The sequence below is a fragment of the Danio aesculapii genome, chromosome 11 (assembly GCF_903798145.1).
Source record: "Danio aesculapii chromosome 11, fDanAes4.1, whole genome shotgun sequence".
Lineage (NCBI taxonomy): Eukaryota > Metazoa > Chordata > Actinopteri > Cypriniformes > Danionidae > Danio > Danio aesculapii.
The window spans coordinates 10,935,572-10,959,206 of record NC_079445.1 but is presented as its reverse complement, the minus strand read 5'-3'; the positions used below and the strand labels follow the sequence as shown (position 1 = coordinate 10,959,206).

At 38.4% G+C, this 23,635-nt stretch overlaps 1 protein-coding gene across 1 annotated transcript in view; it reads right to left on the bottom strand.

Moving 5' to 3' along the window:
- Window positions 1–20,214, bottom strand: part of nwd1 (NACHT and WD repeat domain containing 1) — a 51,961-nt gene extending 31,747 nt beyond the window's left edge. The window contains exons 1-10 of the mRNA XM_056467714.1: window positions 20,097–20,214; window positions 16,312–16,397; window positions 14,418–14,534; window positions 13,964–14,318; window positions 11,677–12,943; window positions 10,890–11,093; window positions 7,187–7,346; window positions 6,982–7,099; window positions 3,326–3,490; window positions 2,358–2,555 (exon numbers count right to left, since the gene is read on the bottom strand). Coding sequence (XP_056323689.1) covers window positions 2,358–2,555; window positions 3,326–3,490; window positions 6,982–7,099; window positions 7,187–7,346; window positions 10,890–11,093; window positions 11,677–12,943; window positions 13,964–14,318; window positions 14,418–14,534; window positions 16,312–16,397; window positions 20,097–20,214 — 2,788 coding nt within the window. The remainder of the gene's footprint in view (window positions 1–2,357; window positions 2,556–3,325; window positions 3,491–6,981; window positions 7,100–7,186; window positions 7,347–10,889; window positions 11,094–11,676; window positions 12,944–13,963; window positions 14,319–14,417; window positions 14,535–16,311; window positions 16,398–20,096) is intronic.
- Window positions 20,215–23,635: the final 3,421 nt, after the last annotated feature.

The following is a 23,635-nucleotide window of genomic DNA, read 5'->3' as shown; positions in this document are numbered from 1 at the left end:
CATTACTATTTGTTATTTTATGACGCTAAGCAGGTTTGCAAAAGCATGTTTGAAGAGCTTCTGTTTACAAAAAACAAAATAATAATAATAACATAAAGAATATATAAATATATAAATGTAATAATTTATACATGTATTATTTATTTATTACATTAGCATGCTAATTCATGCTAGAATCATGCTAGTTATATGCTAATTATTGCTAGAATCATGCCATAAATATATATATACACTAGATATCGTATACAGACCCTGATAAGCATCAATATCGCCGCCATATTTGTACAGTGCTCCAAGGACAAATGTCATTCAACCACACTAGTCAAGACTAAAGCCAAAAGAGGCTGGACTTTAGCACTGTGTACATGTAGTAGCGAGCAAACAAAGAAAACAAAGCACAAAGGCAGAACATTTCATAGGTACAGTATCGTTTCTTACAATTTTATGTTACAAACTTTTATGCTAAAGTAGCCTATTGATGATAATACAGCCACTTGGTGCACTGATCATAAGATTCATGCTAGTAACATGTCAATTCATGCTAGAATCATGCTAACAACATGCAAACTCATGCTAGAATTAGTAACATGTTAACTCGAGTTAGAATCATGCTAATAACATGCTAATTTGTGTTAAAATCATGCTAATAACACGCTAATTCTTGTCAAAATCATGCTGACAACATGCTAATTCATGCTGTAAGTAACATGCCAATTCGAGTTATAATCATGCTAATAACATGCTAGTAACATGCTAATTCATGCTAGAATCATGCTAGTAACGAGCTGATTCATGTTAGAATAATGCTAGTTACATGCTAATTCATGCTAGAATCATGCCAACAACATGCTAATTCATGTTAGAATCATGTTAACAATTTGCTAATTCATGATAGAATCATGCTAGTAACATGCTAATTCTGGTTAGAATCATGCTAATTCATGCTAGAATAATGTTAGTTACATGCTTATTCATGCTAGAATCATGGCAACAACATGCTAATTCAAGCTAGAATCATGTTAGTAACATGCTAACTCATGCTATAATAATGCTAGTTACATGCTAATTCATACTAGAATCATGTCAAAAACATGCCAATTCATGCTAGAAACATGTTAGTAACTTGTTAATTCATGCTAGACTCAAGCTAGTTACATGCTAATTCATGCTAAAATCATGACAGCTAGATTCATACTAGTTACATGCTAATTCATGTTAAAATCATGATAGTAACATGCTAATTCATGCTAGAATCATGGTAATTAATGCTAGAATCATGTTAACAATATGCCAATTCATGCTAGAATCATGCTAGTTGCAAGCTAATTCATGCTAGAATCATGCTATTTCATGTTAGAAACATGCTAATTCATGTTAGAAACATGCTAATTCATACTAGAACCATAATACTTCAAATGACAACAGTGCTAACTTATGTTAGCAACTGCCTAGCAACACCTTAGTAACCACTTAGAACACCCTAGCAACTGCCTAGCAATGGCTTAGCAACCACACAGAACATCCTAACAATGCCTTAGCAACAGCCTAGCGATCACTCACAACACAATAGCGACCACCTAGCAACGCCTAAGCAACCACTCAGAACACCCTAGCAACCGCCTAGCAACACCTTAACAGCTGCCAAGCGACTACTCATACCACCATACCAACACCTTAGCAATGACCTAGAACACCTTAGCAACTATCAAGCAACCACCTAACAACCACTCAGAACACACTAGCAACCGCATAGCAAGCAATGCCTTAGCAACCACTCAGAAAATCCTAGCAACCACTGAGCAATACCTTAGCAACAACCTGGAACACCCTTTTATCTGCCTAGCAACGCCTTAGCAACCACCAAGCAATCACTCAGAACATCATAGCAACCACCTAACAACACCTTAGCAACCATCTTGAACACCCTAGCAACTGCCTAACAACACCATAGCAACCGCTCAGAACACCCTATCAACCGCCTAGCAAGAAACATGGCAATCCATACAACAAACGTGCTAACCTATATGTAGTTATCAATCTATACCAACTGTTTCAAACTTCTTAAAGACTACTTCAGTTAATTAAGATGTTAAAGCTACTTCAAACTTTCAGGCTAGGCTTTCTCAAGCCACCATAGAGTTTGTCCTCAAACTTTACTATCTAGTTTACTACATTAATATTTTATGATACAAAGCAGATTAGAAAAAAACATGGTTGAAAAGTTTCTTTTTACAAAAACAAAATAATAATAATAATAATAATAATAATAATAATAAAATAATAACATAATAACATAACATAATGAATAAATAAATACATATATAAATGTACAAAACCAAGATTCAACTGAGTGTCACCTTTAGTGAATCCTCTGAGGGTGCTCTTTAGTGGGCCCCCAGGGGCTTCAAAGAAGCTACATTTGGGCACAAGCAATGGGTCAGAATAGGAATCAAACCAGTCCACGCATTGAGAACACAGCTGACCAATCATGGAGGGGTAATGATCAGCAAGACCCTGCAGCCTGGCAAAGATCTCTGTCACTAACAGCGAGGGATCTATCAGAAAAAGAGAGGAAGAATTAGTCAAGGGGGAAACAAACTTGTAAAATTGTGGCAGATTTGACATTTTTGGCAATATTGTTTGAAGTGGAAGATTTGTTTTGAGAGTAAATATCTGTTTTTTGACAGAAAATATCAGTAAATGTTATATGTAAATCCCTAAATTATTAAGGAAGAATTTGAAAAGAGGGTTCAGTGGTTAGCACGGGATCGCGTGGGTTTCCTCTGGGTGCTCTGGTTTCCCCCACAAGTCCAAAAACATGTGGTATAGGTGAATTGGGTAGGCTAAATCGTCCTAGTGTATGTGTGTGAATGAGAGTGTATGGATGTTTCCCAGTGATGGGTTGCAGCTGGAAGGGCATGCGCTGCCTGAAACATATGCTGGATTAATAAAGGGACTAAGCCGAAAAGAAAATGATTGAATGAATGAATGAATGAATGAATGAATGAATGAATGAATTGGAAAAGAGAAAGAAAAAGGAAGCAATAAAAAAAAACATAAATAACCTGACAAATAAATCATTTATAATTTATATTTTTACACTTTAACTAACAGTAAAAATGCATTTAAATTACAGTAATAATACCATTTGTTCAATTAGCATTTTTCTTAAATGCATTGTGTAGTTAATCATGCAGAAACAACCAATCGACATCTGAAGACATTTTAAGATGTAATGTTAGTAAATAGAACAAAAAGTATACAGTATATTTCATTTTGCACGGATATTATGCAGCCAATAGTTGCCCTAATGTTCAATGCTTACCCACGCGGCCGTCGCTAAAATCCAGCGAGGGTTTAAGAAGCAGAAACGTCTCTTTCAGCAACTGTATCTCAGGGCAGTCGGTGAGGTCGGTGCAAAGTGTCAGGTCCTGAATAACACAGCTCACACCACACTGCAGGGTTTTACAGCACAACCAGTCCAGACTCCCTGTGAGAACACATGCACGTTTATGTGTTTATGTTTCATTTATTTCCTTATGAAATCATTAAACATTAATGTTAAACATTAAATTAAACATTAATATAGACAGTTGTCAATGTGAAAATTACTGTAAGTGGAAATGAGATTACCAAGGGTTGCCATATTGTTACTTGGGAGATGCCTACAGAGACATTGGTTGTGTCTGTTTTGTAATATGCTTATTTCACGCGGCCGCCATTTTAAAACACAAAATCGAGGCTACGGTTGGAAGAAACCCGAAAGTGTAGGATAAGCACTGTAAACATTGCAACAGTGTGCTGTGGACTACAAACCTCCAGCTATTGCCATGATTTCAAAATGCAGATATGGTGTAAACATCACTTTAACATCATTCAGTTCAATTTAATTTATACAATTAAAAAGCATATTAGGCATCAAACAACATTACAATCTCTTTAAGAGTAATACGCTTAAGTGTCCTCCTAGGTTTCAGTTCATGGCACCAGGTAAACACCATGGGGAGGCTTTCCTGCTTCAACCTATGTAACCCGGTGAGCAATAAAACAATGCAGTCCTCTGTAGCACACTCTCTTGTTGTCTGTAACAGTCTTGTCCCTGTACTGAGATTTTAAAAATGTCCATTTCCCGCTAACATTTAAGCGCCACTGTTTTTTTTACATTTCAGTACCGAAATTTTGTATTGTGACAAGTCTAATATAGTGAAAGAATCAGTCTATTAACTTGAGATTTGATAAATGGCATCTAAAACGTGTTTTGGGAAAGAAAACGTTAGCTAACTAGTGTCATTTCCCTTAACTTAGCTGAAAATGAGGTCTGATATGCCTTTTTATTTTCACTATCCATTCAGAACAGACCTTCGGGTCACTCGGAAGGTATTGAGATGATAAATTTGTGTCACTTTCTCTTCGCTGATAAGATATACAGCCAGGTACACAACATTTCTGTGTGACTCAGGCGATACTTCCGGGTTTCTCCCCACCGCAGCCTCGATTTCGCTGTTTAAAATGGCGGCCGTGTGAAATCAGTCAATTACATAACAAAGATCTGCTGTCTATGTTTGTTAGGAACATTTTTTAACTGAACATCTTTGAGAATTCCAAAATGGAAGACAGTTTTACTGATGGGCTGTTTTTAAAGAGGGCGACGCGGAGGTAACAACTTGTACAGCAAGGAGGCGGCAACATGATGGCAACATCAAATTATGAGGCTAAAAAAAAGAAAGCATATGTTTCTAACGTCTTGGAAGCAGACATTTACAACATGACAAAAAAATTAAATGATGTTTTGCACAGTCAGCCACCTTTTGTTAAATAATTTAGAACTGCAATAAAGTATCTGCACATTTTCATACTGCTCTTTTTGTTTGCATAACACTGAAATTAGCTCATTATACAATTGACATTTTTAAAATATTCAAATTCTAGATTCACAGACATTATTTTTCACACTATTTAAAAAATGTGGCTAAGAAATAGCTTATAACGGGAGTGGGAGGGTGAACTTTTTTTCAGGTAAAGTAAAAATCAGAACCTGATTGGCCTGATCGGACCAGTAGAAAAAATCTGTTGAACTCTGGAAACTATCTATTTCTCACGGTGGAACAACAGCATAAAACTACTATGACAATGATCACCTCAGGTGCTGATTATGTGCTTTATTCAGTGTTAATGCTACCAATGTGAGTTCGAATACCATTTATGTGACATTTATTGCCATACTACTGAAAGCAGCAGCAGACAGTTTACCTCAGATCTTGAAAATAAATTAAAGAGCCCATATTATGGGTTTTTGAAAATGCCCTTCCATGTAGTGTGTAACACAGCTCTAAGTGAAGTGAAATATCCAGCTAAGGCTTAAATCTGTAAGTGTACAGTGTTTAAAACTATTGATTCATCTATAAAAGAGTCGACTCATAGTGCTTCAAACGAGTCGCCTTGATAACGAGTCATTAGGTGTTTCGCGATGACGCAGCCACGAAACACAAGCCTCGCCAGTAGTTACGCGCGCAAACCAGGGAGATTTGAAACCTGCGGCCCCGCCCACTAACACAGAAAAAACACTAGACACACACACACAGACGCCGCCGGTCAATGAAGTCACGCTGTGCTCAGATGGATAATATTGACAGTCTCTACCCAAAGATGAGTTGTTAACCTGGTACAGTACACGCGGTTACTCTTTATATTCTCTTATCACATGTAAGCCACGTTAAAAACGCGACGCGTGCCGCTTTGTTTACGGATTTAAGGTTAAAGGCTTTTGTGAGCTCGCGTTCCACTGCCGTTTGTCGTTGCTATGGCGATCGATCGTAAGCTAGGAGACAGGAGACTTGTGTCACTTTCCCTAGTTCTTCTGAGGAGCGTTGTGTGTGTGTGTGTGTGTGTGAGAGAGAGAGAGAGAGAGAGAGAGAGAGAGAGAGAGAGAGACTCGCGTCGCTTTCCCTAGTTCTTCTGAGGAGCGTTGTGTGTGTGTGTGTGAGAGAGAGAGAGAGAGAGAGACTCGCGTCGCTTTCCCTAGTTTTTCTGAGGAGCGTTGTGTGTGTGTGTGTGAGAGAGAGAGAGAGAGAGAGAGAGAGAGAGAGAGAGAGAGAGAGAGACTCGCGTCGCTTTCCCTAGTTCTTCTGAGGAGCGTTGTGTGTGTGTGTGAGAGAGAGAGAGGGAGAGGGAGAGGGAGAGAGAGAGAGAGAGAGAGAGAGAGAGAGAGAGACTCGCGTCGATCTCCCCAGTTCTTCTGAGGAGGGTTGTGTGTGTGTGTGAAAAAAGCCTTACACTATGAAGCGCGTGTGCACTGTGACTACTTTTATATAGTTGATTACCAGCTGGGCATTTCACTCTGTCTCGTGCTGAAGCCTGTCACTGTCGACCAATCGCAGCAGGCTGTCATCGGTCCAATCAGCGCAGATTAGCTTCGCGCTGAGGAGGGGGTTGGGAACAAATGAATCGCTGAACGATTCATATGGGAGTCGTTGGGATAATTAGGTAAAAATAAATGCAGGTTATAAGACCATCAAAGTGTTTTATGACCTTGCATGCATATTAGACTGTTGTTGGAGACCCTTACAACCTAAATATGACCCTATTTCATGTATAATATGGGCTCTTTAAGCATATTCGAATTGTGACTCAGTCACAACACATATGCTGCCCCTACGAAGGTTGCATTTTGAGCCATGGTCACATACGTTGATTTAGCATTCATGACTGAAAAGAAATATGCTGTGTTAATAATAATAATTCCTTACATTTATATATACCATTCCACCAAGGCAGCTCAGGGTGCTGGAATACATCTGGGTTATATTCCCATCAGATATTTTTACTCTATCTACACTACATTTTTAGGCAAGTAATGGTACTTTTACCTAAGTATGATTTTTCAGTACTCTTTCCCCCACTGTTCATGACACTTTAAGTACGTTAAACAGCTGTTTTCCTCCACCACCCTGAAAAATGTATCTGTTACTTTCCAAAACTCACCAAGCACTGATTGCCGTAGCTCGTCCCATTTTCCTGCGTGAGCAAGGTGATAGGGAAGTTCATGAATCTTACGTAAATTGGCAAGTTCTCCAGAGAACCACAAGGGCTGGGGTGATACCTTGATTTTATACAAAAAAATATTTTAGTTACTTTACAAGTAAACATATATGTAACATAAAGCTAATTTCATGGCCTATAGCAATACCTTTCTGTCAGCATTGAGAAATGCGCTCAGTGTGGGGAGAAGGATGGGTCTGAGCTGCCCCTTACCCCACTGTCCGGAGAAATACTCAGCGAGGATTGTGTGCATGTCAGCTTTCATATCACGTGACAAATATCTCCTCCTTACCAGTTCTGTAAACTGCCTAGGAGAAGTAAAGGTGGAGATGAGGACCATGATGGAATAGTGACTAGCAGACCAGAAGTTGTCATTTCATTGTCATATCTAAGCAGTCTAAGCATATCTAGGCAGTAAAATGCTTCTTTTAGAAAATGCCATTTTTGACGTTAAAACAAAGCGGCAACCTCCTGCTCTCCCTCATGAAGCTAATATGGAAGTAACTGAAACTGCAATTCATCGAAATTCCTCTAGTCCTGGCTCCATAATAGAGCAGATTTCTAATGAGCCCACTGTTAAATGGCCAACTTTACAGCAGAGTAAAAGGTGTTAACAGCCTGGTATAAAGAACGATTTTGGTTCATATAGCTAATATTACCCCTCATGACAACTGTGAGGGGGCGATTTTTTTTATAACTCATCCATTTCGTTTATTTTAAGTTATATTAAGTCTACATAATTAAGGGCGTGGCCACTTGAGTGCCAGCTAGGTCTCGCTGTCACCGTCACTTCACCTCAGCTGATTCCGGCTGATTAGCTGCTGAGCTCAGCATATACATCTTATTTTTTGGTTTTGTTTTATGTGGCTTTACACAGTCAGTTTCTTTTTGAAATTATGAGTGAAATTATATACTTCTATACCATTTCTATAAATGTATTTGTTTTATTTATCATTTATGTTTTTCTTTAGAACTTGAATGCACATCATAATTTGACAGACTGATTAGCTGTAGGCCATAAAACAGTCACCTGAAACGTTGTCATTCAGTGTTATTCCTGGATTTCATAAATAGTCTTGCATTTACTAACACAGACTAAATTTTAAGTGTTTGGAAGTAATTTGTGTTTTCCTCCTGTAGAAAACGTCCTAAGAACAATGCCTAGTGGCTCAATGTATTACAACAGTGTTTTTAAAAGTCTAAACACTTTATTGATAAAGTGTACAACCAGGCGCATGTGGTCAGAACACAAACGAGTTGCAGGTAATGAAGGATTAAGTGTTTCTCCCAAAGAAAAGCCTATCTAAGCAAAATGCTAGCAGCCGTCTGTAGCTCTGCTCATGCTCCGCCTCTTTGCCTTTGTTTGGTATCCCCAGGTTGGTGCGATGACACGCAAACAAAATGGCAACGCCTACTTGAAGCATCTTTTGTGTTCTTCAGAAACCTATGGGTGACGTCACAGATACTACGTCCATATCTTTTACAGTATATGAGAAAAAGTTATATAGTTATATGATGTAGAGATGCATGATAATGGGAAAATATGCAATTGCTGTTGAGAATTGTGATAGCAATATTTCTTGAAAGCAATTTTTATTAGTTAATTAGTTTTTAATTATATTTTTGTATTAGTTAGTTTTTAAAAACAATTTATTCATGTAATGATCATTGTTATGATTGCCAGTGGGGTTGTCTCTACTGGCGATTTAGTTCCTTTAGTTTGCTGAAATTGCCAGCTGGGTTTTCTATACACTCCAAAACCCCCTGTGCTCATCAACTCCTGCAACAGCTGACAATAATCTGGACACTCCCACAGACACAGATGCTAATTACAGGACTATAAAAATACAGCTCACCTTCATTCGCACCTTCTTTTTACGTTTTTCTGGTTGATTGTCAGTAGTGTTGTCTCCACTGGCAATTTACATCCTGTAGTTTGTTCAGCAGTAATCCATATAGGTGAATTACGGGTTTGTAAATATTCAGGAAGCGCGTGCATTAAGGTTGCAGAAAAAAACCGGGAGGGCTAGCATTTATAGCAAGCGAATGACATCTGATACGGTACAGAGTTTGTTGTTGTATTAGAGATTAGTTATATTGATTACATATAATATATTTATAATTTACATAATGCTTTCAGCATATTATAACAGCTCGTCACCCAGTGATAAGCACAGTTATTCAGCAAAATTAACGTTAAAGTGAGCTGCGTTTGTCTGACAGGTCTATTTGCGATAGCACCCTCCCAATGGATTTTGGATATGACGAAACGGCCAAGCATCCAGCCCGTCCTACACAACTATGTTGTTGAAGCTCCAAATGATTTTACAAGAGAGAAGTTAAAGGCCTACAAGTCTTTGGACACCTACAATTTCATTCTATGTGGTCTTGTGCAAGAAATAATGCTCCATGATTACCAGATACAAAACTTTGTAGTGCTAAAAACTAAGGTTCTGCCTAGCCAATAACAAGACAAGCAGACAGAACTTTACAAGACCTGGGTAATCATCAACAAGCAAAACAACTGCATTCTGACAGCAAACTGCACCTGTACGGCAGGGTATGTGAACTTACACTTTTACATTTCATTCTAAGCATTCAGTATCCGCAAATTAATTAAACATATTTAGCTATTTTTGTGCAGTATTTGTTTTTGCAAATCCCAGAGGCCGCTGTTTATGCTCTTTCAGATCTCATATTTCTCTCGCGAGTGCCATTCGTCCTGCTGTTCTCATGTAAATCCACCAGAGGCAGCTGTCGACTACTGACTGAACGGCTGACTGACTGACAGATCGACTAACCCACCCTTCTACTTCCCTAAACCCAATCAATAGTGTTTTCAAAAGCATAGATTGACCCGGCCACCCACTTCCCTAAACCAAACCGATAGTTTTCAAAAGCAATTCAGAAAAAGAAAAGCCCTCGCCTGATTTTTACCACATTTTCAGATGTTCCAAATTCTCACCCTGTTATTTACATCTTTGTTATTTTTTGCTTTTTGTTTGTGTCTTACCTGCTTTCTGGAACTGTTCTTTATCCGACTCAAATCTCATCGTTGTGGTCAACTCCTCTCTGCATCTCAAGTCCGCCGACGTACATGGCGAGCTACTGGACAAACGTAACCACGAGAAAGCCATGCATATGGCGGTAAGTGATCAGCTGGTAAGCTCAAAAAGAAATGGTGACATACCACCCCGTAGTGTTCAATTTAAAGAAGAAATGCAGCCATACGTACTTCACTATCTTCAGAAATGTATATAGGGCTACATTTCAGAAAGAGCCTGTGCTGAGATTTGGCTCAAAAATGTAAAAGAATATAACAACACAGCTGTTTTTATAACAAGAGGTCCATGGAAGATAAAGAAATGTTGAATGTTGAAATGTTGTGACAGTGAAAATGCAATGACATGTCAACAACCCAGAGACAGATATCAGATATGTTAAAACGCAACATTGACATGCGTCAAATTTCAGCTTGTTAGGATTGGTGAATTTGCCTCATAGATGCAAAACGTAGCCCTATATACATTTCTGGAGATGGTGAATTATGTCGTTGACTTTATCAACGAAAGCTATGATTACATAGCGTTGATTACAAGGGACGATATGATTACATTCCTTTTTGCGCTTACCAGCTGACCGCTAACCTCCGTATGGACGGCTTTCCTGTTGTTACCAATTTGTCCAGTTAACTTGCCATGTATGTCGGTGGACTTGAGACGGAGAAAGAAATTGCCCACTCTAGTGAGAAAGAGTTCCAGAAAGCAAGTAAGACAAAACCAGAATCCAAAAAATAAAATAACAGGGTGAGAAAGTCTTCTAGCAAACAGAAAGGTTGAAGCCAATTTTACCTGTGAGCGAAACCCAGCAAAAGAATGCCACCTTCCCATCTCTCCGTCAGATGAGCACTCAGGTCATGCCTGAGTCTTGACCAATGAAAGCGTGGGAAGCGCAGGAGCGTATGGCTCGGAGGAAGCCAGCATTTATAGATCTCAGCCAGAACATCATTATCTAATGATAGGACATCCTGTAACTCTGCCTCTGAAAGTCCATATCTGTTTCAAATGTGAAAAGTAAATGATTAGATTTAAAGATTCATTTTTTGACATTATTAACAGGACAATAGCTAAACAGTAAGTTAAGTGGGAGAGAGAGAAGAGAATATGATCATTAAAGGTCCGGGATTCAAGCTTGAAACGCCTGAAGTGCATTGGCACTATGTGTCAGCACACTAACCACTAGGCTATTGGCCCAGACGTTCATTCATTAATTCACCTTTATTCATCAGGGGTTGCCACAGCCAAATGCCACCAACTTATCCAGCATATGTTTTACACAGCGGCTGCCCTTCCAGCTGCAACCCAGTACTGGGAAACATCCATACACACTCATTCACTATGGCCAATTTAGTTTATTCAATCCACCTATAGCGCATGTCTTTGGACTGTGGTGGAAACCAGAGTACCCGGAGAAAACCCCTGCAAAGAGAACACTCCACACAGAAATGCCAACTAACCCAGCTGGGACTTAAACCAGTAACCTTCTTGCTGTGAGGCGACAGTGCTAACCACTGAGCCACCATGTCGCATTTGGCCCAGACAGTGACTGATTAAAATAACATGAGAAAAAATGACACACCTTGATAGCAGGATGAAGCTCAGAGCATGACTGACTAGCTTCTTCCCATGATTCATCTCCAGTGACTCTACAAACTGTGTCATCACTTCCTCCGCCGACTTGCCCAGGTGAACACTAGACATGGGGGTGTAGGAGGACCACAGTTTGGCAGCATCTAGCATTAGTTTTAGATGCAAAGGGTTTCCACTTTGCTTAAAGCAGTGTAAGATTGTGTCTAACTGTTCTGCCGTCAGCTTGCGTTCAGCTGCACTCATATAGGCATCGATGACGTCTCTCCCTTGATCTTCTGTGAGAAGTTCCATTTTAAAGATGTTTTCTTCAGCTGAAACCAAAGATTTACACTTCTCCAAGCACTCATCAGAAGTTGAGAATACGATTTGCACATTGGGTGGAATTATTTTAGGTATCCAGTCTAGTTTATGAAGCTTGTTTGTCTCTAACAGCTGCTCCAATGAGTCTAGAATGAGTAGTAGAGTGTCTCCTTGTTTCGATACGTCTTCCAGCATGGAATGGAAAAATCGAACTAGCCCTTCATGGGTGTAGGCAATATGTGAGTATGGGGACTGCAACCCTAAAGCTCCACACACTTGAAGACAAACACCTCGAAGAACAGAATCAACATCTGAACTGAGTAGAGATGTTCCCAGCAACCTCAGCAAAACAACTCCTCGACTGTCAACAACTGCTTGCATTTCCTTGGCCAGTTTGCAAAGCAGAGCCGTTTTACCAACTCCTGGAGGTCCATGTATTAGAAGAGGTCCATGGGAAACATCATTGGATTCCCACATGGTGATTGAGATCTTTCCCAGAATGTCGTCTCTCCCTTTAAACACAGCACACTTCTTCTCACTCAACTTGGCATGATGAAAGATCTCCTGTTTTAACCAGGACCATACTGGATCTACTGAAGTTCCTGAGGTTTGTAGAGCATTTCTGCTAATCAGTTCCTTCAATTGAGATGTTACCTGTTCACACAGCTTTCCCAGATATTCCTTGTGTTCTTTTCGGCTTGGGTCCATGGCTCCTTTGCTGAGCTCCATACAGAGTGGTTGGAGGCGACCGGTGTTGCAGATGCGTTGCTTTAGGTCAGTCAAGAGCTCCCGGGCTTGTGTGTCCAGCAAACCATCGGCTGTGACGTCCAGCAGAAACTTTGCAAAGTTTTTCTTGCAGTCTCTTTTACTAAGTCGAGGCAGTTCGCGGAAAAACAGCACAGCTGACGAATCCCTTTGAGTCATGAGAAAGCCATGCTCCATCTCATACTCTAAAACTATAAAACACACAAAAAACATGGAAGTAAAAAATGTTACACAAACTATTGTAAAAAAACAATGAATAATAAATTCATTCATTCATTAATTTTCATCTGCTTTTCCAGGACCAGGTCGCGGGGGCAGTCTTGGGAAAGAACGACAGACTTTCCCTCCAGAGACATAGTCCTTCCAGTGTGTCCTGGGTCATGCCTGGAACACCTCACTAGGTAGGCATCCAAGAGGCATCCCAAACAGATGCCCGAGCCACCTCAGCTGACTTCTCTCGATGTGGGGAGCAGTGGCTTTACTCTGAGCTATATCTATCTATAAGGGTGCACCCTGCTCCTTACGACATCTTTTTTGGTCATGCCCAAAACTTTTAGAGTTTTCGAGTGAAATTTTACTCTAAGGCTTATTCTTGTAACCTCACCCCTGATCCAGCAATTGCTGTTTTTGGTTGGTCCCACTTCGAGGGTTCAGTCATCAAATTAAAAAAGTTGTATGAGTATGAGTTGGGATGAATGCCTTTAACACAGAGATTGTCATTTCTAATTTGATGTAACCTTTTTTGTTTGTTTTATTGCTGAGCTACAAAAAAAGCTAATTGAAATTAAAGGTTTCAATAAAATGTTGTAAATTATTCAGATTTTTTAAAAATACTGTCACTTGACAAACAGAGGATTATGCAGAGGACATTGGCGAGCAAATCAAGGCAAAAACTAGTGTAATTCTGTTATACATGAGATTGTTTTGATTTTATTGTAATAAGTTTATTATTAAATGTAAAAAAGCTGTATTAGTTAATATAAAGCAATGTTTTCTAGTCATTTCTAAACATTATTAAATAAACTAGGAAATTACCTATGACAACTATATTTACCTTCGGCCCACTAGCCTCAATCAAGTTTGGTTTTTCATAAGAAAAAGTTTGGGCACCCCTGCTCTATGCTCTATAATTCTTCCAAAAATTCACCAGGTTTGAAATAAGATTTAGGCCCTATTCTGCATATTCATGAAACATTTAAAAAATCTCTTGCCAGATTTGAAAAACGTGTGCTTGCTATCAGCAGTGAAATCCCCATCTCTCTCAGCCTGCAGAGCTGCGCTGCGGAGAACCTGCAGCAGCCGTGACTCTGTTAGATTCCAGGATATGACATCATTATCACGCAACTGTCCGTTCTCAGAATCTCTCTCATTGTAATGTGGGTAGTGCACTGTGATTGGCAGGAGGATATATGTGGGTGGGACTGAGTTACTGTCTTTGGAAAACCATTGGTTAAGGAGCTTTAAACTCTCTGGATCTTTGGAAAGTTTTGATAGCAGCAACTCAAACTCTGCCTCTGGTATGAGGCGCGGGACAAGGCGATGGCCGTACTGATTTCCGAGCAAAGCCTGAAAAAGAGACAGAGCATTACATTTATGCTTACAGATTAGAAACAAACCTAATGACCTAAATATTACGAATTTAATGAAGCTGCTGGAGACACTTACAATAAAAGTTGGCCCATCTGATATCCTCTGGCAGGTTTCAATTTCTTTAATGCACAGTTCTGCTATTAAATGATCAGATGCAGTGATATCACGCATTCCACATTTGAAATCCACTACCTGTGGGCATAGAAAATGTAAAATAGTTAAAAATCAATGGTCTCAAACTCAATTCCTGAAGGGCCACAGCTCTGCACAGTTCAACAACCTTCAACCACTTCCAACTCACACCTGCTTAATGGCCCATTTCCACTGAGTGGTATGGTATGGTACGCTTTTATGGCCGTTTCCACTGTCAAACGGTACCAAAAAATGAACCGTACCATACCACTTTTTGGGTACCCTTTGCAAAGGGTACCTAGCACAACAAAACAAGATGTCCTCGCTGCAGCCCCCAGCTTGATGACGTAGGCGATCGTCAACTACGTAGCGGATCTTGTACCGCCCACTAAGGTAACTCTCATGCTACTGTGACGGTTGGGTTTAGGTTAGGGGGATGTGTAGGCGATTTTCTACTATGTAGCAAACCTGGTCAACAACATCATCATGCTGCGGGCTGCAGCGAGGACTGTCTCCAAGATGTCCTCGCTGCAGCCCGCAGCTTGACGTAGGTATTCGTCGACTACGTAGCGGACCTTGTATCGCCCACTAAGGTAAAGCCCATGCTACTGTGATGATTGGGTTTTGGGTAGGGGGAGGTGTAGCGGACCTTGTACCTCCCACTAAGGTAACTCTCATGCTACTGTGATGGTTGGGTTTAGGGTAGGGGGAGGTGTAGGCGATCGTCAACTACATAGCGGGCCTGGTCCACTACGTCATCTACGAGGACTGTCTCATATACATATAACCCAAGCTCAACCAAACTTTGTAGTTGTCTTGATGAACAACCACAAAGCCAAGAAAAACAAAATCTGCCGTGTCCTATTTTTGTTTTACGAGGCCATCTAAAAGAGCTCACGGAAAGAGCTCGTTCGTTGAAATAACGAACTTCTTGAGCTGATAATAATAACGTGCATGTGATTATTGAAGTGCTTCATCCGATCCTTTCAGATACAGAAAAACGCGAAAGTGAAGCGCAAAAAAACAAAAGAGAAGCCGGAAAAAACAAAGGAGCAAATGATTTTTGATATGGTTGCAAATGATAGCAACCTAAACCACAAACAAACTGCCATGTTTAACTATTATCATCACTTTTTTGGACTATTATAAACTCGAAATGACAAAATTACTTTCTAACAACAGGTTGCATGTGCTGGTGAAGATTAAAGACACATATGAAAGGTTTGCATTGACTGTGGGCTATATTTTGTGTTGTTTTTTTACCCAAATAAGGACTAAATGTATGCGGAGTAGAGTTTTTCTGTAATTGGTAACATATCGGAGACTGTAAGGGTCGGTATGTGTTCATATATGTTGCTTTTATTTATTTATTTTATATAATTGTAGATGTTGCAGTAGAGTATTTCGCACTGTCATTGATCTACAGTTATAATCAAATTATGTTCATAGAAAGGTTAGTAATGAACATTTATACACAAGTGTTTATGTGTATGAAGCATCTGTTTTGTGAGAAGTGCTTCTCATATGATATGTGAATGACCCATTAATCTTTACTTTGAGCGAGATTTCCTCGAGTGAGCCATTGGTACACTTTTGGCAGTGGAAACGCGAGCCTGATAAAGGTGACCCGTACCGTACAGTACCAGTCAGTGGAAACAGGGCATAATAGTCTCTAGTAATCTTGAATGCCTTGATTAGTTGGATCAGCAGTGATTGATTAGAGTTGGAGCAAAACTGTGCAGAGCCGTGGCCCTCCAGAAATCAAGTTTGAAACCTATATTATAAAGTGTTTTCCAGCTAAATTAAATTAGATCACAGCAGTAATCTCAGCACAAACCTCAAAAACAAGACCCAAACTTTGGCAGTGGGTCTGCAGCTCAGAATAGGCCTTCTCCCAGAATGCATTTCTCTCATTTTTCATGTCTGTCAACAATACAATGTTGTGTGTTATCTTGCATTTTACACGGTTGTTACAATATTAAAATGTTTATAATGAAATCAATAATATATGGCAATTCAGCAAACGTGAAAATGTAGAAACATTGCATTTACATTGTTATTATTTATTGATTTTACACACTTTTGTTTAATCATTTCTGTGATTTTTCATTTCAGATTACTGATTACGGATGAATAAATTTTGTCTTATTTTTCATGCATTAAAAACACTTGAACAGTCATACGAACAGAACTCATCACTGTTTAGATTCAAGCTTCTAAACAGTGTCTGTCTGACTATGACTGCATGTTAATTGAGTTTATCTACTGTATATACAGTATATCTATTGAGCAGTGGTGGAAAGAGTACCGAAAAATCATACTTAGGTAAAATTACCATTAATTGCCTAAAATTGTAGTGCAAGTAGAGTAAAAGTATATGTTGTGAATATTACTCACAGTATGAGTAAAAAAGCACTCAAGAGTAGCAAGTAGTGAGTATTTCGGTGTAAAAGCTGATGCACTTAAATATAATTTGTGGATGTGTGTAACATTCTGTAGTGCATTTAGTGATTGCCCAGCAGGCACACAACGTCATAAAACATTCATATTAGGCTAGATTTAGGTTGCGATGTCAGGTGACTATGTCTAGCCAGTGTCTAAGGACAATGTTGTTTTGATGTCCAATAACGATGTCGGATGATGTCGATATTTAGTTGATTTTAGGTTGTGTTAGAAACGTCAAGGCAACATCTTAAACCAACGTCATATTGACATCAAATACTAACATTTATTTGTCAGGTATGACAACCAAAATCCATCATCTGATAGACGCCATAGTGGTAACACCCACACAACATCAAACTGTAACATCATTAGATGTTGATATTTGGTTGATTTTAGGTTGACTGTTGCACATTGACGTCGGCTTGATGTTGAGTTCGGATGTCAACTTGATTTTAATTTCCAAACAAAATACAATGTACCCCTGACGTTGAGGTACAACATCAATCTGACGTCATGTTGACGTCTTGTGCCTGCTGGGTGTTTAAGGCTATTTCAGTCATCCTACAGTAAATCTTCTCATGAATGACATGCATCTACACAGTCTCTGGGTCAATGTGTGTAAAGATGTTGGACATCTTCTTGGACACTTTTTATGCTTCCAAACAGTTAGCTGCAATTATAAATCGACCATGTCTTGAGGTAGTTCATTATGATGCGATTTACCTTCTCTGTGTGATTTGATTGGACAGAAACACAGGATTGATTTGTCTAATCCTCATAGACAAGAAATTGTAAAGTAGTGACTGCAGGTTGACGGAAAGTAGTGGAGTAAAAGTATCGATACTGCAGTAAAAATGTACTCCAGGAAAAGTAAAAGTACACATTTATAAAACTACTTAGTAAATTACAATTTCTTAGAAAAATCTACTCAATTACAGCATTGTGTGTGTGTGTGTGTGTGTGTGTGTGTGTGTGTGTGTGTGTGTGTGTGTGTGTGTGTGTGTGTGTGCGTGTGTGTGTGTGTGTGTTTGTGTGTGTAGATAAATAATGGATGGATAGAGACTTTCATTCATTCATTTTTCTTCGTCTTGGTCCCTTTATTCATCAGGTGTCGCCCCAGCATAATGAAGCGCCAGCATATGTTTTACACAGCGGATACCCTTACAGCTGCAACCCAGTACTGGGAAACATCCATCCACACTCATTCACACACATACACTTCAGACAATTTAGATTATTCAATTCACCAACACAGGGAGAACATGCAAACTCCACACAGTAAATTACAATTTCTGAAAAACTAAAGAAAAACTACTCAAGTTCTGTAATTTGAGTATTTGTAATTTGTTAAATAGTTTTTTTGTTGATTTATGGTTTGTTAGGGTTAGACCGGGGTGCCCAAACTTTTTTCCTATAAAGGATCAAAAAGCAAAATTGATTGAGGGTTGTGGGTCAAATATATATACCAAACTTGTAAATATTAAATTTGCCATGGGTAATTCCTAATTAATTCAGTAATATTTAAAAATAACTATTAAACGTTGCTTTGAATCATACACTGAAAAAAATGACTTCTGTAAAATTGTTGCAAACAATTCATATAGGTTGGATTCAAACAAACAAATGAAATTTGTTAATGTTCAACTTAATTTGTTTGTTTAAATTCAGCCCAAATAAATTTTGCTTACAAGCACTTAACTTAAAAAAAATGTAGTAAAACCAAGAAATCATCTTTGAATTTTTTTTACAGTGTATTAACTAATGCAGTATCATTTGTAACATTTACTAATAAACTTATTACAGTAAAAACATAATCCCATATGGAGTTTGAAGTGAAAAACACTAGTCGAGCTGCTCCAACCATTACCTTGATTTGCTCGCAATGAATTGTCCTCTATCTGTCACAGTATTGTGACAGTATTTACATTTTAAAAGTCTGATTCATTTACAACAATTAAATCAATTAATTTCAGTTGGCTTTTTTGTAGCTTAGTAATAAAACAAATAACTAAAGGTTACGTTAATTTCGAATTGTCGATCTCTATCAAACGAATTCACCCCAACCACCCAGCATTCTCCCTCTCTTCTCAGATGGGATGGCGGGCCAAATCAAAGGTTAGCATGGGTCAACTTTGGCCTGCAGGCCCTACTTTGGGCATCTCTGGATTAGACAATATTTGGAAGAGATAAAACTATTTGAAAATATGGATTCTGAGGATTTAAAAAAATATAATTTTGATAAATTCACCCTTAAAAGTCTATAAATCCCATTTTTAGCAATGCACATTGATAATCAAAAAATAATAATTTGTATATATTTACAGAAGGAAATTTAGCAATTTATTATTTTTTTTTAGAAATTAAGTTTTTTTTTATTTTTAAATAAAAAAATTAATTATTTTATCTTGTATTTTATATGTATTTTTATATACTTTCATGTATTTTTAACAGTCTTCGTGGAACGTGATCTTTACTTGATTTTTGGCATAAAATATAACTGATCATTGTGACTTAAACAATGTATTTTTGTCAATTCCAACCAAACATTTTTTTTAAAAATTAAGACCAGGGTCACATAAATGTATTTCACACTTTTAGACTAATGTTTTTACTGAATAATAAACATTTGTGCGGAACGGGCTCAGTGGTTAGCACTGTCGCTTCACAGCAAAAAGGTCGCTTTAAGCCCCGGCTGGGTCAGTGGGCATTTCTGTGTGGAGTTCTGTGTGCATGTTCTCCCTTTGTTTGCGTGGGTTTTCTCCGGGTGCTCCGGTTTTCCCTACAGTCCAAACACATGTGGTTTAGGTCAATTGAATAAATTAAATTGGCCGTAGTGTATGTGTGAATGTGAGAGTGTATGGGTGTTTCCCAGTGCTGGATTCCTGCTGTAAGGACATCTGCAGTGTAAAACATAAGCTGGATAAGTTGGCGGTTCATTCCGCTGTGGTAACCGCTGATTATAAAGGGACTAAGCCGAAAGAAAATAAATGAACATTTGTGTTGCATTTTGAAGAGATTGTACTCTTTACCCATAAAAAGACCAAACAAAAACAGAAACCATTTAAATTCAATATTGCAAAATATTTGTTTTCCATGAGATGGAACATGGAGCAAAAAATGTTTAATGAATAATTTAAGTTAAAATGCACTAAAACAAGAAGTGCAAGCCTTACTTACCTGAGTGAGTGGAGCTGATGAACACCCGCACCATCCTGGAGGCAGGCTGCAGAGAATCAGCGCTCTGTCCCCGCAAAACCTCCAACCCAAGAGCCTCACTCATCTCCACCACATCCATCCTGACCAACACACCTTAGTTAATCCAGAATATTCCAGTCCTCTTCAAACACCGACATCCGGGTAGCTCTACGGTACTGCGCTGAGCATCACTGCTAGTTTGAGAAATGAAATTAATATTAAAAAGTGAATATAAATCCAGCCATTTGACAAATTTTTAAAGACTTTTCAGCTGTATCTTATTAATCGAAAAAAGTAAACAGCTCTCTGTTGCACGGTGCACCAGCTCATTTGTTTGTTCTCCTCAGCGCCGTCATTTTATCCACTGAGATCAGGAAGGCCGAGGGAGACCCGGTGTTTACGAGCCACCGCCTGCCACAGAGATCAGTCCCTGGAGAACACGAGCAGCTGCTCTATGTTTAATTAACCTGAAGTGTATAAAAGCATAAACTGTTGCTTTGTGTTTCTGAAGAAGAGTCGAAGGTCTTTGTGAGCGTTTTGTCTAATCACCATTAAAAACCTGCGTCAAAGACTCTATGAGGCCGATAAACCGAGCGCGTTCCCACAGGAGCAGGTGATCTTATAGCGCTGTTAACAAACCTTGGTGCCTGTTAATTGTTACTCTGTTGTTTGTTTCAAGCCTCTCTAATGTGCTCAGAAGTCTGCAGTCCTGAGAGGGAATAACCGAAGTCTGTTTGCTCACTAAGGAACAGGGTGTCATGTTGGTTCTTTGAATCATTATAAAAACTTACTTCGCCTCAGGAAAGATTGTGCAACCCTTGTTTAATATTATTTTAAAAGAGAGATCTAGCTATCCTATATTATACTTTGTGAAAATGGTCAAATTATGATTTTTAGATCTGTTTCTATCTGGGGCGACACGGTGGCTCAGTGGTTAGCACCGACACCTCACAGCAGGCTTGGGTTTCCTCCAAGTGCTCCGGTTTCCCACACAGTCCAAAAACATGCGCTATAGGTGAATTGAATCAATTAAATTGGCCATAGTGTATGTGTGTGAATGAGTGGATGGATGTTTCCTAGTACTGGGTTGCAGCTGGAAGGGCATCTGCTGTGTAAAACATGCTGGATAAGTTGGTGGGACATTGCGCTGTGGCGACACCTGATGAATAAAGGGACCAAGCCAAAGAAAAATGAATGAATGAAACTCTCTATCTATCCATTATTTATCTACACACACACACACACACACACACACACACACACCTTGGTTTTGGTGGTTTATGTGCACTCTCCATAGGTGTATAAACCGCTTATATTGCCCCTCTCTACCCCTGCCCCTAAAACAACCTTCACATGAGACCTGTGGCAGATTTTGAATGTCAAACGACCCAGTTGAGTATGATTTTTAACAGTTTTGAATTACAAGGACACAAGGCGTGTCCTCATAAACCACCTCAACATTGTACCTAGGTCTTTCCCATATCATTATACAAATTTGCATCCCCAAAAACCACACACACACACACACACACACACACACACACACACACACGCACACGCACACACACACACACTGTGTAATGCATTGGACAAACTAGGACTTGTCATTGTACTTGCATATTATTGCGTTCTTGATTCTGATTGTAATGCCTCCTATAGAGCATTTTGAGGGATGTAAACAAAAACAATCGTTCCAATGTATTTCCTGTTTTACAATTTAAATTTTCATAGCTTCCAAGAATCCAAAAAGAGCCACATGTTGATAAATAATGTCATGATAGCTGTTTTAACAGTTATGATTGAATTTACTCTTGTTACAGTTATGTAATAGTTTGATAACAAGCAGGAAATGTTCATGGGCCAATGACAGGACCACATTGAAATGGTCTATATTTTAAGCCATTCTAAACAACATTTTAACTACACACGTTTGAAACTTGACATACAGTTAAAGTTGGAATTATTAGCCCCCCTGAATTATTAGCTCCCATGTTTATTGACACATTTCTAAACATAATAGTTTTAATAAAATTATTTCTAATAACTGAGTTATTTTATCTTTGCCATGATGACAGTAAATAATATTTGACTAGATATTTTTCAAGACACTTCTATACAGCTTAAAGTGACATTTAAAGGCTTAACTAGGTTAATTAGGTTAACTAGGCAGGTTGGGGTAAATAACGATGGTTTGATCTGTAGACTATCGAAAAAATATATAGCTAAGAGGGGCTAATAGGTTTGACCTTGGATTAAAATAAAATTTAAAAACTGTTTTTATTCTAGCCAAAATAAAACAAATAAAACTTTCTCCTGAAGAAAAAATATTATTACACATACTGTGAACATTTCCTTGCTCTGCTAAAATCACTTAGGAAATATAATTTTTTTTTTTTTTTTAATCAAAGGGGGGCTAATAATTCTGATTTCAACTGTATTTGACGATTTGTACTGATAACTGATGTCTTGTACTTATAAAAGAATCGTTTTATGTGTGTGGGTGACAGTGGTGTATAGTAACAAATTACAAATACTCAAACTACTGTAATTGAGTACTTTTTCTCAGAAATTATAATTTACTAAGTAGTTTTATAAAGGTTTAATTTAACTTTCCCTTGAGTAGATTTTTAGTGCTGTATCGGCAGTGGTGGGTAGAGAATCCAAAATCTATACTCAAGTAACAGTACAAGTAATTTCAGAAATTTTTACTCAAGTAAAAGAAAAAAGTAACAATCTTAATAGTTACTCGAGTAAAAGTAAAAAGTATCTGATGAAAAAATTACTCAAGTAAATAGTTACTAGTTAATTTTCATTTTATTTTATTCATTCATTCATTCATTTTCTTTTTAGCTTAGTCCCTTTATTAATCTGGGGTCGCCACAGCGGAATGAACCGCCAACTTATCCAGCATATGTTTTATGCAGCAGATGCCCTACCAGCCGCTCTGGGAAACATCTATACACACTCATACACTACGGACAGTTTAGCCTACCCAGTTCACCTGTACTGCATGTCTTTGGACTGTGGGGGAAACCAGAGCATTCACAGGAAACCTGCGTGTGAATTTATCACAGTATTTCCTATATTTTTTCTTCGGGTGAAAGTGTCACTTGTTTTATATCGGCTTAAATAAAAGCAGTTTTTAATTTTTTTTAAACCATTTTAGGGTCAATATTATTAGCCCCCAGAAGCAATCTATTTTTTGTATTGTCTATAGAACCCATCGTTAATGATTAACCTGGTTAAGCCTTTAAATGTCACTTTGAGAAAATATCTAGTAAAATATCACATGCTTTCATCATGGCAAAGATGTTTTGTTGATAAAATCTTTCTGTTAAACAGAAATTAGTGAAAAATATACAAAGGGGGGGGGGGGGGGGGTCTAATAATTCTGACCATATATTTTTGTGTTAAAAAGCATGCATGCCGGAACATTCTTGGTACGGAGAGTAAAATGTGCCATCTGGTAAAGAGTAAAGAATTGCAACCAAATGGTTGCACAAACTTCTTCCAGCAGCACA